Source organism: Leptinotarsa decemlineata, unplaced genomic scaffold (assembly GCF_025532065.1).
Source record: "Leptinotarsa decemlineata unplaced genomic scaffold, Ldec_3_MD MMD2_tig00000008_RagTag_RagTag, whole genome shotgun sequence".
NCBI lineage: Eukaryota > Metazoa > Arthropoda > Insecta > Coleoptera > Chrysomelidae > Leptinotarsa > Leptinotarsa decemlineata.
This window is the reverse complement of record NW_027412537.1, coordinates 6,503,012-6,518,825: the sequence shown is the minus strand read 5'-3', so window position 1 is coordinate 6,518,825 and position 15,814 is coordinate 6,503,012. Positions and strand designations below refer to the sequence as shown.

Below are 15,814 nucleotides of genomic sequence, written 5' to 3'. Positions count from 1 at the left end.
TTGTGAAATAACTTGAGGTGGTTGATGTATAACTGTTAGCGTTATAAGTTACAATTTTGTTGTATTGAATCAAGTTTTTCGTTAATAAAAGTAGATCACTAATTAGAAATGACAATACCAACAATACTTATAGCAAGAAAACTACGATATAGGAAAATACTCTATTACCAGAAAACCCAATCCAGTTCTTCTAAGATGATCATTATTCATCATTTTACTCCTGAAACTGGTTAACCATGTGTGTAGGTGGAACGTTGGGAAACTCAGAATTGATTCCCAAAAATTCCAACTACAATAAACATTATTGTGTTGCGGTACTTACTGTTAAAAATATTAATTGGGTTGGTGTGCCTTCAATTCATCTTAAAGTTAGTAATATTGATAATATAGTCACTAAGTATCTAATCCTTTTTGTATTTCGTTATATTCACAATCTCATTGTTACTCAGTTTATTATTGTATGTAATATTGTATTGTTGTAATCTGATTCTTCCTATACGTTAGATACATATTATAGATTTGAATACTAATCAATAACCATACATGAAAAGTACCCCAATTTAAAGTAGATATTCCGTATCTAAAAATATTGAACAAATAACACTTTTACTTTCAATGAAAAAGTGGAAAAATCGATTATCCATACGCCTGCTCCAGTGATATTACATTACAAAATGCCTTTTTATGAGCACTACCAAAATACTACGACTGCATTTCTACTCAAATCAACCAGGTACATCTGCCGTACCACACCTGATGTATATTTATGAACGTTAAAGGTTTCCGTTCAGTCTTCAGCTTCATAACAATAACATCGTAGTTCGCCGGCGTCGTAGAGTTTACGAGGTTTTTATTCAACTGAATATGGAGATACGGCTCGCAAAATGAAACATGGAGACAAACTGCATATATTCATTATTACACAAGAAATGCAGTCCATAAGATCGAAATTTGGAACTCAGTATACAAACAATATTGAAGTCTCATAAAATCAAGGAAAACCCTGTCACCTCACAAACCACAAGAGGGGACTAAATCATCTGTCGGTAACAAATAAGACAGATGGGTATCCGCGGCTAAGCTAAACAGTGGAGACGGGAGTGGGTTAAACAACTTAGCAAATTTCAAATAGATCTTAATGGGCGCCAGGTAAATTTAATCCTCCAGATACCCTAAGTAACTCACAATATCAATAACTTACCAATTAATATTGGAAATAAAAGATAAAGATCCCCAATATGATTTATTCAGTAATCCTTACTTACATGGATTAACCAACAACGCTTCTAAGACGACAATGCGATACTCACACTACTACGCGATGTTCAAATGTCAATACAAGAGCGCGGTGTATATAACCACGAATTCAATCAGCCATAAATTACGGTAGTAACGACGCTCAAAAAAAAACTACAATACGTCGAGTAAAACTATCACGAAAATTGAGTAGGTGAAATCGTAAATACTAGTATCGGATGGTAAGACAAACTCGTTTGCGTCGCGTGAGCTCAGGCGTAGGCGCATCGGTGTCAATCAGCAATCGTGAAAGGAAGAATATACCTCAATTTCCGTTTCACAAATATCTATGTCAATCAGGTATCAATAAACAAACTCTTAATCAATAAACGATAAACAAACACTATATCAAACAGGTATCAATAAACAGAAGGGCAAACAATTATTTAAATATCTCAGTATAGCACAAATTTTCAAATAAATCAATTATAACTTGCGTGCTCCTTTTGGGCCACCCGGTATATGGTGTTAGGCTACCCTGTAGTATGGCGGAAGTGGATCACCCTGTAGTACTGCTGAGATGGATCACCCTGTAGTACGGCGGAGATGGATCACCCTGTAGCACCACCAAGATAGATCACCCTGTAGGGCACGACAAGCTGGACCAGTAATGGATCACCAAATAAGATCCAGAAAGAAAATAGGGGAAAAAAAAAGACAGGAAAAGAAAAAGGAAACAGGAACGAAGACAAAAAAAACAGGAAAAGAAAAGCAGGAAGAAAAGCAGGAAGAAAAAAAGCAGGAAGAAAAAAAGCAGGAAGAAAAACAGGAAGAAAATTCTCAATCAGAATCAGAAAAAAAACAAGGTGAGATTCAACCCCCATTCAATAGGACTATTTGACTAATCAATACCCCTGGTATATTTTCATTTAAGCAAAGTAGCAAGATAACAAGAGTATATTTTTGGGTGCCCTGTATAACCATATGACCCGTAAAAATCAAGAAAATTGAATGAGTGTTAAAACCTCTCTTCAATACTAATATTCAGTTGAGATATAACGATGGAACCAGAAATTACTAAAATCATTTAAAACACATTTAATGGTAAAATTCTTACCCTGGCCAAGGGGTTTTCTATACGATTCTTCGTGTGCGGTGTTCTGCACGGAAGTCCTGCTGGGACTTGATGAGTGACTGAGGGCCTTCTGTTTCTTATGAATCTAGAGACGAGAAACGAAGGTTGTAGAATTGAAGAAGTGATATCATAGCTAAGATCACATGAGAGATGCGACAGTGATTCAGACATACCTAATTTCGGAAATCCTTCCACCTGGCACGAGTTCGGTAACCACCACAAATCCTCAAAAGAGCTTAAGTTTCAGACTGCAAATATCCACACCAAAATGACCAATCAGTCTTCCACTATACAATCCTGACTTGTAGAAATAATCCCCGTGAAGGATGGCACAAATACAACCAAATATATCCTACAATCAGTCTGATGGTACCCTTTGAACTCCGAACCAAGCTCACCGAAGGTTAACTTCCAAATACTAAGCGACTGCCACATCTGACAGCTAACCAGTTGTTGCCACAGTGCATCCAATCTACACTACAAGCACCAAGGGGGCGCTGTGCACAACATCATACATCTATCAATTCCTCCACAGCCACTTGAGACAATATCAACAAGTCCATGACCCATCAAAACTCCTTCTCAAAGCAATGCAACCCTTAAACAACCCTTGACAACTTGAGTAACCGATCAATCCCTCACCCGTGAACAACTGTAGAACTAGTTCGGTGTAAGTCGACGGAACGACACTACGAAAGTTCGGCAGATGTCAACCAACAGCTGTCTCTTAACCTTGTTTACGAATATTTACAAAATATATTGTTCCAACCTATTTTCAACTATTTACCAATCCTTATTCATGCGATGGAATAGAAACATACAAGGTAAGTCGCCACATCCTTCCCTTTCAGTACAAATATTAGAGCATTCGTATTATTCAGATTATTTACCGAAAATATCAAACAGTATTCAGAAACCAGAGCTAACTAATATTGTTTTTCAGGCGATATGGCTCTAATATGTAGTAATCCTTCTGGAAGTGATGAATAACAATCTATGCAAGAAATATTATCGGAAAGGTATAGAGAATAAGGCAGGCAGCGGCTGAAAAATGATAGGCGAAGTAAACTGAGAAACAAACAATAACAACTATTTCAACCTAGCGAGGAATTTCGGATCTCCAACGTCGATTGGCAATAGGAGAATGCGTAAGTACTGGTCAAAGCAGTTAGTCAGGGAGCATACATTTATTCTTATACATTTCAGGTATGGTTTTCTATGGAACGGAAGATTCCCATTACTATGATGTTAAATGAATAAAATCTACTTGTAACTTAATTACATTGTTAATATCCGTTGAATAAAGATCTTAAAAGGTAACGTAGTGTTTTGAAAGGTCACATAAGAGCAGTTTGATCTAGTGCTAAATTGAAACGTAACAACCCACACCTGATCCCATTTATAATTAAAGTACTTAGCCTTTGTTTTTCCATCCGACAAACGTCTACCGGGTGACCCAACAATGCGTATTTGTTTCATTATATCGATATTGCTATCGGTATATACAAATATGTACTGCCAGGATAAAACTTCAAGCCATATAATGTACAAGTTTTTCGTGAATCCACTCCTTGTATCTTTTATTTAGAATGCAATTTCGAACATTTTGAGAAAGAGAACCAAAGTAAGACTAATTATTCTAATGGTGCTATTTCACTGGGGGTAGTAGAACCAATTATTCAAGTATGCAAATAGTCAATATGATTGTTGGGTCCCAATTTTGGTTTTTGGGCTTGGTGGCACCTTTCTAGTGGACTGTATACTATTGAATAATGCGACGTAGGTAATTAGGTAACACAGTTTATTCTGTCACACCTACTTTACAGATTTCACAGAATCGAATACGACAATTCGTTTGATCTGTTTAATTTTATGTGAGAAACACTAAGCTTATACAAATGAGAACCTTTGATATTCTCCACAATAAACTAACACTTCGACGGGTGTAACATTATCCACATACACAAAGTACACTGAGAACTGAAACTGTCTGAAGGGGTGAAAATAGGGCGGAAATATTTAAAAAAATCGTAACATGAAAAATCGACTTTGTACACCTACAAAATTGAGATATGTTATTCCTGATAATCTACTCGACAGAAAAAACTTCACGTCATAGTTTTCCAGGCCGTTTGAGGGGGTGAAAATGGGGTGGAAAATTGAAAAAATCGAATCTTCGAAAATTGATTATGTACACCTACAAGATTGAGATATGTTATTACTGACACCCGATTTGACGAGAAAAACTTCACGTTATAGTTTTCCAGGCCGTCTGAGGGGGTGAAAATGGGGTGGAAAGTTGAAAAAATCGTATCTTCGAAAATTAATTATGTACACCTACAAGATTGGGATATGTTATTACTGACACCCGATTTGACGAGAAAAACTTCACGTTATAGTTTTCCAGGCCGTCTGAGGGGGTGAAAATGGGGTGGAAAATTGAAAAAATCGAATCTTCGAAAATTGATTATGTACACCTACAAGATTGAGATATGTTATTACTGACACCCGATTTGACGAGAAAAACTTCACGTTATAGTTTTCCAGGCCGTCTGAGGGGGTGAAAATGGGGTGGAAAGTTGAAAAAATCGTATCTTCGAAAATTAATTATGTACACCTACAAGATTGGGATATGTTATTACTGACACCCGATTTGACGAGAAAAACTTCACGTTATAGTTTTCCAGGCCGTCTGAGGGGGTGAAAATGGGGTGGAAACTTGAAAAAATCATATATTTAAAAATTGAGTTTATACACCTACAAGATTGTTACAATTGTTATAAATAATAAATAGTGTAAAATATTTTCAAAAACATGCTATTACCCTAACTCTAATGTTCTCCTTTGCTTTGGTTTTATGGTTTATGAAAATCAAGAGGCAGATATGTTTCTTTGAGGCTATTTATCACTATAGTTCAATCAGATATGTATTCATATAGAGCATCTGAAAGATACTGATTTTGCAGCGTTGTCAGACTGTTTCCGAAGTATCTAGTCCTACATACATTACACTAACATTTATCAATTCATTACATTGAACAACTAATATGGTGCAAAAGTTTCCGGTCTTCTCAGAACTGAAAAACTCTTGACACGTTGTTTTCATTTCTTGAATCGATCCTCAGGAGAATCTCAATCTTGTAGGTGTTCAAAGTCAATTTTCAAATATATGATTTTTTGAAATTTCTACCCCCTCAGACGGCCTGGTTAATGTGAAGTTTTTTCTGTCGAATTGATCATGATGGAAAACATACCTCAAACTTACAAGTGTACACATTCAATTTTCGAAGATACGATTTTTTTAAATTTCCACCCCATTTTAATCCCCTCAAACGGCCTGGAAAACTATAATGTGAAATTTTTTCAGTCAAACAGATAATCAGGAATAACATATCTCAATTTTGTAAGTGAACAAACTCAATTTTTGAATATCTGATTTTTTCAAGTTTCCACCCACTTTTCACCCCCTGGAAAACTATAACGTGAAATTTTTCTCGTCAAATAGGGTTTAAGCAATAACATCTCTTGATCTTGTAGGTGTACAAACTCAATTTTTGAATATATGATTTTTTCAAATTTCCTCCCCATTTTCACCCCCTCAGACGGCCTGGAAAACTATGACGTGAAGTTTTTTCTGTCGAGTAGATCATCATGAACAACATATCTCAATTTTGTAGGTGTACAAAGTCGATTTTTCATGTTACGATTTTGTTAAATATTTCCACCCTATTTTCACCCCTTCAGTCAGTTTAATAAACTAGGACGGCTCTGTTTTTTACTAATTCAGTCAATAAGCGTATCATATTGAAAAATGGTAGGTGTGCAGACTCAAATCCACAAAGTACACTGTTCCTCAGTGTACTTTATGGATTTGAATAACTTCACACCCGTAACACTTCGTAGTTAACTACAAATACATCTAATAGACATTTCTTCCGTTATGCTAAAACCGTACTGAGTTGTACGATATTACTCTTCAGCAAGAGGTAAAGAAAACAGGACCCACGCTATTGGTTCCCGAAGGTAGGTAGGTATCCCTTTACAACCAGACATAGACAATTACACAGTGACGTAACAGTATTTAAGGCAACTTATTTTTAAATTTTATTTATATTCCCAACAATGATTGAAAATTGTTTTCAAACTCAGATTCAGCTTTCCCGAAAACCCCTACGTACCAAATAATTTTAGAAAGGCCCGAAAACTAATAGAAAAAAGATCGAATATCATGTTTTTTACAAATGAAAATATGATAGACTTGAAGAAAATCCGTTATGGCGTATTGAAAAAACACTTCGTGAGATTCCCACTTGTGTTTCGCTATACAATACATCACACATAGTATCACATCACAATAGTATTGTGTGCGATTTTGTAAACTGTCAAGTGGAAATCTCACATTGAAGTGTTTTTCAATACCAATGAAAGTAATTATGACTCTCAAACCCGGTTATTTTTTCGATAAAACATATTATATTGTTGTTAAAATCAGCGCATCTTACCAATGGCATAAATAAAAATCAAATCACATTCATAATTTTCATTTTCCAGCGACGTAAGTGATACATTTTATAATAATAGTATGAAAAAAAATTTTGGCTCTTCAAAAATTATTTCGAATCTACGGGTTTTTGGGGTTGCTAAAAGACATGGTGGTGCATTCATAAAGAGCGACAATTTTCATTTTTTCATTTTCCAGTTATTGAAATGGACTCTCCATTCTCTCCACTCTGCACTATTTTTTCAAGCCAAAACGTTATTCATTTTTTCATCATCATTAACTTTTATACAGGGTGGTCAAGTGCAGAGGCACCGACTACGACAATGTCCCACTGTACTCCTCCGACCTGGACACATATGGTGAGAAAGAGGAAGATACATTCACCTCATCAACCATGGATGAGGTCTACGAGGACCCACCCATCATGGCACCTGTTCGTGAGGAACCAGGACCGTCGAAACGCTGAAGAAGGAAGTCTCCTTTATTCCTTTAGTTGGTGATTAATTTTGTAATGGGGGGGCTCACAGAAAAGTTCTAGATCATTCTACTTCATTTTCATAACAATAACGCCTATTTCGAATTTTCTGCTAACACCACTTTGTGGAAAGATTTTTTTTTATTTCATTCACCATAGTTTTGTTTCACTGTATTGACTTTAGGCCCTGATGCGAAATGCGAAAGCTCGGCGAATAGGTAGAAGTGCTTTTTCTCACATTGCATTGGACTGTGAGGGTTTCGATATGCCTACTCATTCCTCGTCAGTTATCGATTTGGGGGGGTTGGTGATGGGGGGTCTGGAGAACCTTATCGAACCAAAATATAATTCAAATTACAACCAAAGATTGCATGAGTCGCAATAACACACACAATAGAAGGCGCTATTTGGCTTTTTTACCATTTTAAGAAAAATGGTCCATCTTTGAGATGCTGTAGCTCGCTTTCTATTGTTCGTAGAAGAAAAAATTATACATGGAATTTGTAGGATATTTAATGCTCCACAACTTTGTATAGGGATTATTTTTCGCTAGAACCACTTCTTTTCGAGATATTGATAAAAAACCGAAAAATGTCCGAATATTTCGAGGTTTTTCGGCTTCCAAAAGTTATGCCAAGCCCAGATTTAGTCACATTTTTAAATATTACTCTATATACTCATTAAAACGAAATGAAAAAATAATATCTTCTACCCCACCTTTTGTAAGGTGAAATCCTCTGGGAACTGGACTAGAATAGAAGCGAAAAGTTTTGCGTTTCGAAATAAAAAACGACGGATCCGAGCCGAATTTTTCCCCAATGCGATTCATGAGAAATTAGCGTGGTTTCGTTTTTACTGACCCACCCTGTATACGCACTATTTGGGTACCCGGAATATTATCAAAAATATAAAACTCACCTGAAATTCGAAATCGTTAAATACATCGACGGTATCGATATCCGCTTCTGCTGTACTCAGTTTCGGACACATCTCGAATTCTTTCTTTTCTGGAACATATCTCACCAGATGGTCTCTAAAACTGTCGCGGAAGAACCTCTGGGACTGCGCCACGTTTGAAATTTCGTCGTCTCCCCTTCGAGTTCGGTTGTCGGAAGTGTAGCTGGTGTAATAAAGACACAAGAGAACCGTCAGACCGACAGCCGTGATGGCAAAGCCTTTAGGGGACATCCTCCGACATATCCTGAAAAAAATCGTCTCATTTCATTGATATTTTTGAGTTGGGACGATGAGAGATCAGCTTAGGTCATCAAAATGTGCATCCAACATTAGTCCACAAACTGACACAAACACACTAATGAAAACTAAACGATGTACCTACTGCTCTGAACAATCTATAGTCTAATCAACAAGTTCAAAAACATGAAAAATAGAGATGAAGGTCCTAAAAATATGAGCGATAGCTCATTTGATTCGGAATCACCTGTAGAAAAAAGTTTTTGAAGGATTTTGGTGCAGGTAAAAAATTGCAATTGTTATTAAGAAAATAAGATTAAAAAAATGGTATTTAGTTTTTTGTTAATAACTCAAAAAATATTAATATTTGAGCAATTTTGAAAAGTCTCAACTCCCGAAACTCTATCTCCAAATGTCATTTTGAAAATTTGAAAAAAATCTGGAATCTTCTTAACACTTGAATGAATCGAGTCCCGTAGAAAAAAAAGTTTAATCACCATTTTTCAAAAAGTTATTCAATTGTTAACTAACAAATTTTTTCCCAATCTCCGTTGGCATAAATAATGGAATAAAAGGTATAAATAATTGGCCTATTCATTTTAAACTTCGTGGAGCCCTTTTGATATATATATACTTCATACGATCCTGCTATAAAAGTTCATAAAAATTTATTAATTTGTTAGTTATGATTTTTTATAACTATTGCAAAATGAAATATCTAAAAATTGTTGATGAAATTTTTTTTTTATTGATATTTAGCTATGTCTGTTTTCACATTAAACAATGGCAGTTATTAACATAGGATATGAATTTTTTTCGTAATTTGTTTAGTAAATTGTTTTAAACAAATAGAGAAATTCAATATTTTTGAAAATTTTTTTTTGCTATTTTGTTGTCTAAAGATGGTGATTCCGAATCGAATGAGCTATTGCTCATATTTTTAGGACCTTTATCTCTATTTTTCATGTTTTTAAACTTGTTGATTAGACTAGTCCAATTAGACTAGAAATAGAGATAAAGGTCCTTAAAATATGAGCGATAGCTCATTCGACTAGTCTAATCAACAAGTTCAAAAACATGAAAAATAGAGATAAATGTCAGATTTTCAATATGTCGGCGAATAAAGAAGATATAGGCATAAAAATAATTTAGGATTTTTGGTTTTTCCTATATATCTCTAGAACCAAAAGAGCTAGATTCGATTTTTTTACATTATTGAACAGGTCTCTGAAATACGTAACTTTGCCACAATTTAAACGACACTCTATCTCTTATCGTTTACGAGATCCCCATGTACAGAAACGAATTTGAATAGCTCTGTAAATATATATATATATATATATATATATATATATATATATATATATATATATATATATATATATATACAGAGAGTAGTGATATATATATATATTATTATTATATTATTATATATTATTATTATTATTATATTGAATTGTCAACTATGAATTTCGTTTTCATTGGCTTGCCCTCTATGTTATATGTCGATTTCGTTTCAATGCAATCATCGAAGGTGCACACTTCCCACGCTAGTACAAATAATAGCGTTCCGCAAATCTAATGTTACGGTTCACGGTTGAAGTCAAATCAAACTGTTAACCCGACAGTATGGTTTGAATAATATCCATCGAGGTATGTCTTCGTTCGAATGAAATTAAACAATTACGTCAAAGTTGATTCAACCTATCAGTAATAATTTCCGGTGCACGGATCCCTCGCTCTCCGTGGTTGGATGCAATCAAAGCTATTTGGGATAACGCTCTACCGCTCATCTGTTGAAAGTATGTAGTTACCTACAATATCTGGTATTGTCAATTTTTATTTAGTACCGCGGATTCTATATCGGCACGAGTAGTCTAAGCAACAAGTTCATTTTAATAATTTTCCGTCCATCTTCACTGAAAACTATGATTGAGGTGCCATCGATTCAGAAATTTTCAAATTCCACGTAGAAAAAATGCAAATGTTATCCATATCTCAATGAATATTTATTCTACTTTTTCGTGGCAGCATATACTGATCGATAAAGAATTTTGTACTCTAGATTATAATAATAATAATAAAACTAAGCAGGGATGGCCGCTAACACACTTGGCCTCTGGTGAGTTGCGCCACCATTTACCCGAGCAAGGAGAACACTATTCTCCCTCCGGTGCCGGCCGTGGGTCCACGTGGCTAACCACCCGGTGGACCCAACACTTGGTTCCCAATAATCAAGGAAGAGGCCCCCACAATCAACCCGCTCAGAGGGGTCAGAGGCAAGGTGGTGGGGCCCGTAACGATGATTTGCCTACTGACGACAACCTTGGCAACGACAACGCACGCTTTGAGTGGACGCATGAGCTGAGAGATAGCCTTATGCATTGCTACGAGAGTAGTGAGCCCGCGCGAAGAGGGTACATGGCGAGATTGCATGCTCTGTGGTGTGAAACACATCCGGAGCATGCCGCCTTTTCCGCCCAAAATCTTAGGGATTACGTATCCTATCTTCGGCGGCAGGGCTATAAAGCTCCTCTTCAGCCTGCTAACGAAGTGGTAGAAGTGGCAGTTCTACCACCCGTTGGCACGGCTGGAGAGGAGACTCGCACCATACCACTAATGGAGACGACAATCAGAACACGCAGGGCGCTCCACAGAATTAGGCCCCTGAAGCCACAAGAACTGGCTTGTTTGGATGCGGAGGTTCATAGTGTTCTAACAGAAGAGGCTGACATCTGGCAAATCAACACCGCCGTGTATAACTAGGCCTTTCACGCCCGCAGTGCGGCGAATAGCCGCCAATTTACGACGTATCCATCACACTCTAAGCCAAGACGTGCTGTTGACCACCAAACAGCATTGCCTTGATAGGATACGAATGCTAGTGGCTGCTAAGAAGTCACCAGTGAGGCGAGCGAGAAGTATCGCGGAAAACCATAGGTTCCGCGAGAAACCATATCGCTCATTTCAAGAGCCTCCACGTGTTCTGTATAATCCGCCGACCGCTGATCAGGTGAAATCCTTCTGGAAGAATATCTATGAACACCCGCAGCCACTCAACTTAGACACTCCAGCCCTAGCGCAGTTCGAAACTTTCAACAGAGAGCTTCGACAGCCTGAGCTCAATGAACTGCACAACCCGATAATCTCGGATGACGTTCGAAGAGCCCTTGTGGATTCCAAGAACTTTGCTGCTCTAGGCCCAGATGGGCTGAACACTAATTGGTTGAAAAAACTACCAAGCACTCACCACCATCTGGCCAGAGTTTTCAACTCATGGCTGGACGGAGAGCAGCCGATTCCGGGTTGGTTTGTAGAGGGGCGGACCGTTCTTATCCCAAAAGCGGAGATTTGTCGATTCCTAAGAATTACAGACCGATAACATGCTTGAATTCGTATTATAAGTTGTTTACAAGCATCTAATACACACGAATACTCACCGCAGTTAACCGAGTGTTCGAACGGATATATGAGCAGAGAGGTTCGAAGAGAGGAGTGGCTGGATGTAAAGAGAACATGATCATTGATAGATGTGTAACGCAGGACTCGATACAATATAAGCGTAACCTCTTTATGGGCTGGATCGATTACCGTAAGGCATTTAATACAATTTCGCATGAGCTCATCTTGCATTTGCTCAGATGCCTTGCGGTACCCCGACAAAATAGTGAGATGCATTGAACAACTGATACCACTTTGGCGAACTCGCTTCACCATAACATCTGGTCAAGCAAGAGCCCAAACAGGGTGAGTCACTTTCAGAAGGTGAGTCCCTCAGTTCCCTTCTCTTCTGCATCTCACTATTGCCATTATCCGTTGCGCTCAGAAATACTCGAGGGAATAACTGTGGCACCCCCGGAAACCGGAGGCACAAGGTCACCCATTTGTTTAATATGGATGATCTTAAACTTTATGCCTCTGGAAAGAAGGATCTTCATCAGTCCTTGAGGGTGGTGGAAGAGTACACGCATGCTATCTTTATGAAATTCGGGATAGACAAATGTGCAATGGTCCATCTCAAAAGGGGACGATGCGGAGACTACGGAGAGGATGTGCAGCTCGTAGATGGAAGCATCCTACACCATCTGGGTGCCGAAGAGACGTATACTTACCTCGGGGTGAAACAACGCCACTCACAAGAGGTAACAGCAGTAAAGAACTCTCTTCGCGGCAAGTATCAGCACAAACTTCGACAAATCTGCTCATCGGAACTGTCGGGGAAGAACAAAGTTGCTGCATCAAATATGCTTGCCGTTCCAATCTTACTGTACTCGTTTGGAGTAGTGAAGTGGACTCGGGAGGAGCTGTATCAACTCGACGTAAAGACCCGAAAAACTAAAAAACACGCTTTTAAAGAACATCGAACTAAAAAGTTGAAAACATTTTTTTAAATAAGCTAAAAATACGAAAAATACTAGTATTATTGTGAAAAAAGCGACAGGCGCTCGATATTTACAAAAAATATGGCACAAAGCGCCACAAAGTTCGAATTATATCAAGGAGGTTACGTACAGCGCCATCTGCCCGCGAATAGATCAAGCAATAATGTCAATATATCAAGGAGGTTACGTACAGCACCATCTGCCCGCGAATAGGTGAAGCAATCATGTCGAGATATCAAGGAGGTTATGTACAGCGCCATCTGCCCACGAATAGTTCAAGCAATAATGTCGATAATTCTGTCAAATACAGATCCCGAGCTTGAGAATTACAAACAAACAAACAAACAAACAAACATACATACATACATACATGTGAAGCTGAAATGAAGAAATACATGTAAAGTGAGTTCTAATTATATCAAGGAGGTTACGTACAGCGCCATCTGCCCGAGAATATATCAAGCAATAATGTTGATAATTCTGGAGTTGCAAACAAACAAACAAACATATATACATACATATAAGTGAAGCTAATAAAAGTGTGTTAATCACGTAGTAAACGTAAATACAATAAGTATATAAAAATGAGAGTATTTATCACGGATATAGATTAATGAGTGAGAGTATTTGTATTTATCACGGATATAGATTAATGAGTGAAATGTAATATTGAAGTTACTAGAAAGCTTAAGTTCAATACAAACTGACAAAGGTTATTTGTAACGATCAAAAATGAGATGGATGAAGTTGCGAAATCTACGTTGAGCACTTGCAGACTTCCATCCAACTTCTTACGACTTCATTTCGGTCCTTATAAATGTCGAGACTTTTATCCCAAAGAGCGGGTCCGTTGCAAACAGCATTAATTAACAGCTCCACATCATTATCTGCCATGTTGAATAGTATGAAGCGTCAACTAGAGAGAGCCGTTTTCACTCCTTGTGTGGAAGCCCCCAGTCATCCTTTTGCATTTTGAGGAGGAGACGTGGCTCCCCGGCTCGAGGTGCAGGAGACTTGAGAGCTCCCGCTCTTCGTCTGAAAGCTCCATTGGACTTGTTGCATTTTGGCGCTAAGAGCCTTCCTCTCTCTCGGGAGTGAGAGAATTGAAGCTCTGCATGTGAAAATGCGCTAACGGAATTCCGGTCAGCGTCACAAAAGACACTGTATATTTGTCGTTTGTACTCCCTCATTTCCAACACGTTACGGTTTCGAGATAATCAATCCAATGATGATAACCTCTAACGTAGTTTCAAGCAGGGTCATGATGAAGCAAGATTTTTAACATACAAAAGGTTGAATCTCTGTTTCAAGTTTAACCCACTTTATTTCCAGCGTCCCAATCGGTCGATAATAATTTAATAACCCATTATCCGAAAATCCACTCGAGCGCTGTTGAAAGAGAACGTCGAGACCGCAAAAAGTACTAGAGATAGCGTGCGTTTGATGTATAATAGCAGAGTCCGCAAAAAATATCGATATACATCATAAAGGTGCTCTTATATAGAAATAATATAGCCTCGAGAAGTGCCAACAAGTCTGGGGAATGCGAAATATTCGCGGCAGACCAAAACATGCTCTGCTGGTAATGCACGCCAGGATCGGGCGACTGCTGCAGGACGGGTAGCAGGAAATTGCAACTCAAAAAGGCGTACCTCTCACGTAGACAGACGACAGATATAGGCAGAGTTGCTACGACTGAATCGATGGGGACGAAACAACTCTACGGCCCAGTTGGCGTTTGAAGATTACTTAAAGAACACTATTTTTTAATGAATTTTGATAACCACTTGATAAAGGACGATTCAAAGTAATGGCCACCCATATCCTTTCATATAAACTGAAAATCAAAAAAGGTAACTTTGCTGTTTTTGGTTACTTATCATTATTATTTTACTGAGAGTGAGTGTTTTCACATAACTTCTTCAAAAGTTTCAAATTTTATCAAATCAATGTGTTTACATCCCATCAGTATATTTGTGGTGTATTACATATATTCGGTGAACGGTGAACATCGGCTGGAATGGAATAGGACAAGAAAGATTACCAATGAGCATCATTCTAAGAGACGTAAGCTAAAACAATCAGCGTATATTCTTATGTCTGGAGAGAATTGTATCTCGAATAGCTCCTTAGAAATAGACCGTACTTGGCTACCCATCTTGAAGAAAACTTTGGATAGTGGCGAAATGGCAACAAACTGATATCGGAGAGTACCTTGTATTACATCGAATGTTTCAGTTGTCAATCAACAACATTGACATAATTTCATATTTCAAAACTTCTTTGACATCTGTCGAAGAAGTAAAGAAATAAGCTATCAAAAAAGGAATAACTGCGAATATATTCGAATTTTTTATCCATTTCTGAAGACGGAGGCAGATTTTGGCCTCCGAAACGTAAAAGATAAGTATTATTTCTTAATAATTTTTTTGATAGGCAAAATTGTTAAATACAACAAGTTACTGATAAATAGAAGATTTTTCTTTGTGAAAAATACTTTGATTTTTACGCAGTAACTTATCGGGGTAAACTAAAAAGTTTGCCCTTATACACTTGTATAAAGTTCACCATTATAATTTTTATATTTTTTCAGATTGTGGAAGGTAACAATTCCACATAAACTTCAACATATTGATGACTTTGCATAATAGACAATCGCAATATAAATAGAAGCTCCGCGATAGCACGTGGCATCCGCGTACCTTCTCTCTGGACGGACGTTATCGGCACGTCCGTCCACTACCACGGCCACCACTCAGCTGATATATGACGTTCTTTTTCGTGATTATTGTTCGACGTTTTTTGACAACTTCATAACTCGTAGGATAACGAATATAAAGAGTGTCCCAAATACACGAATATATGTAATACACCACAAATATACTGATGGC

At 37.5% G+C, this 15,814-nt stretch overlaps 1 protein-coding gene across 1 annotated transcript in view; it reads right to left on the bottom strand.

Annotated features, from left to right (window-relative positions):
- The window catches only part of alpha-Man-IIb (alpha-Mannosidase class II b), a 110,505-nt gene that overhangs the window by 70,221 nt on the left and 24,470 nt on the right, over positions 1 to 15,814 (bottom strand). The window contains exon 2 of the mRNA XM_074170925.1: positions 8,266 to 8,548. Within this exon, the coding sequence (XP_074027026.1) occupies positions 8,266 to 8,548 (283 nt within the window). The remainder of the gene's footprint in view (positions 1 to 8,265; positions 8,549 to 15,814) is intronic.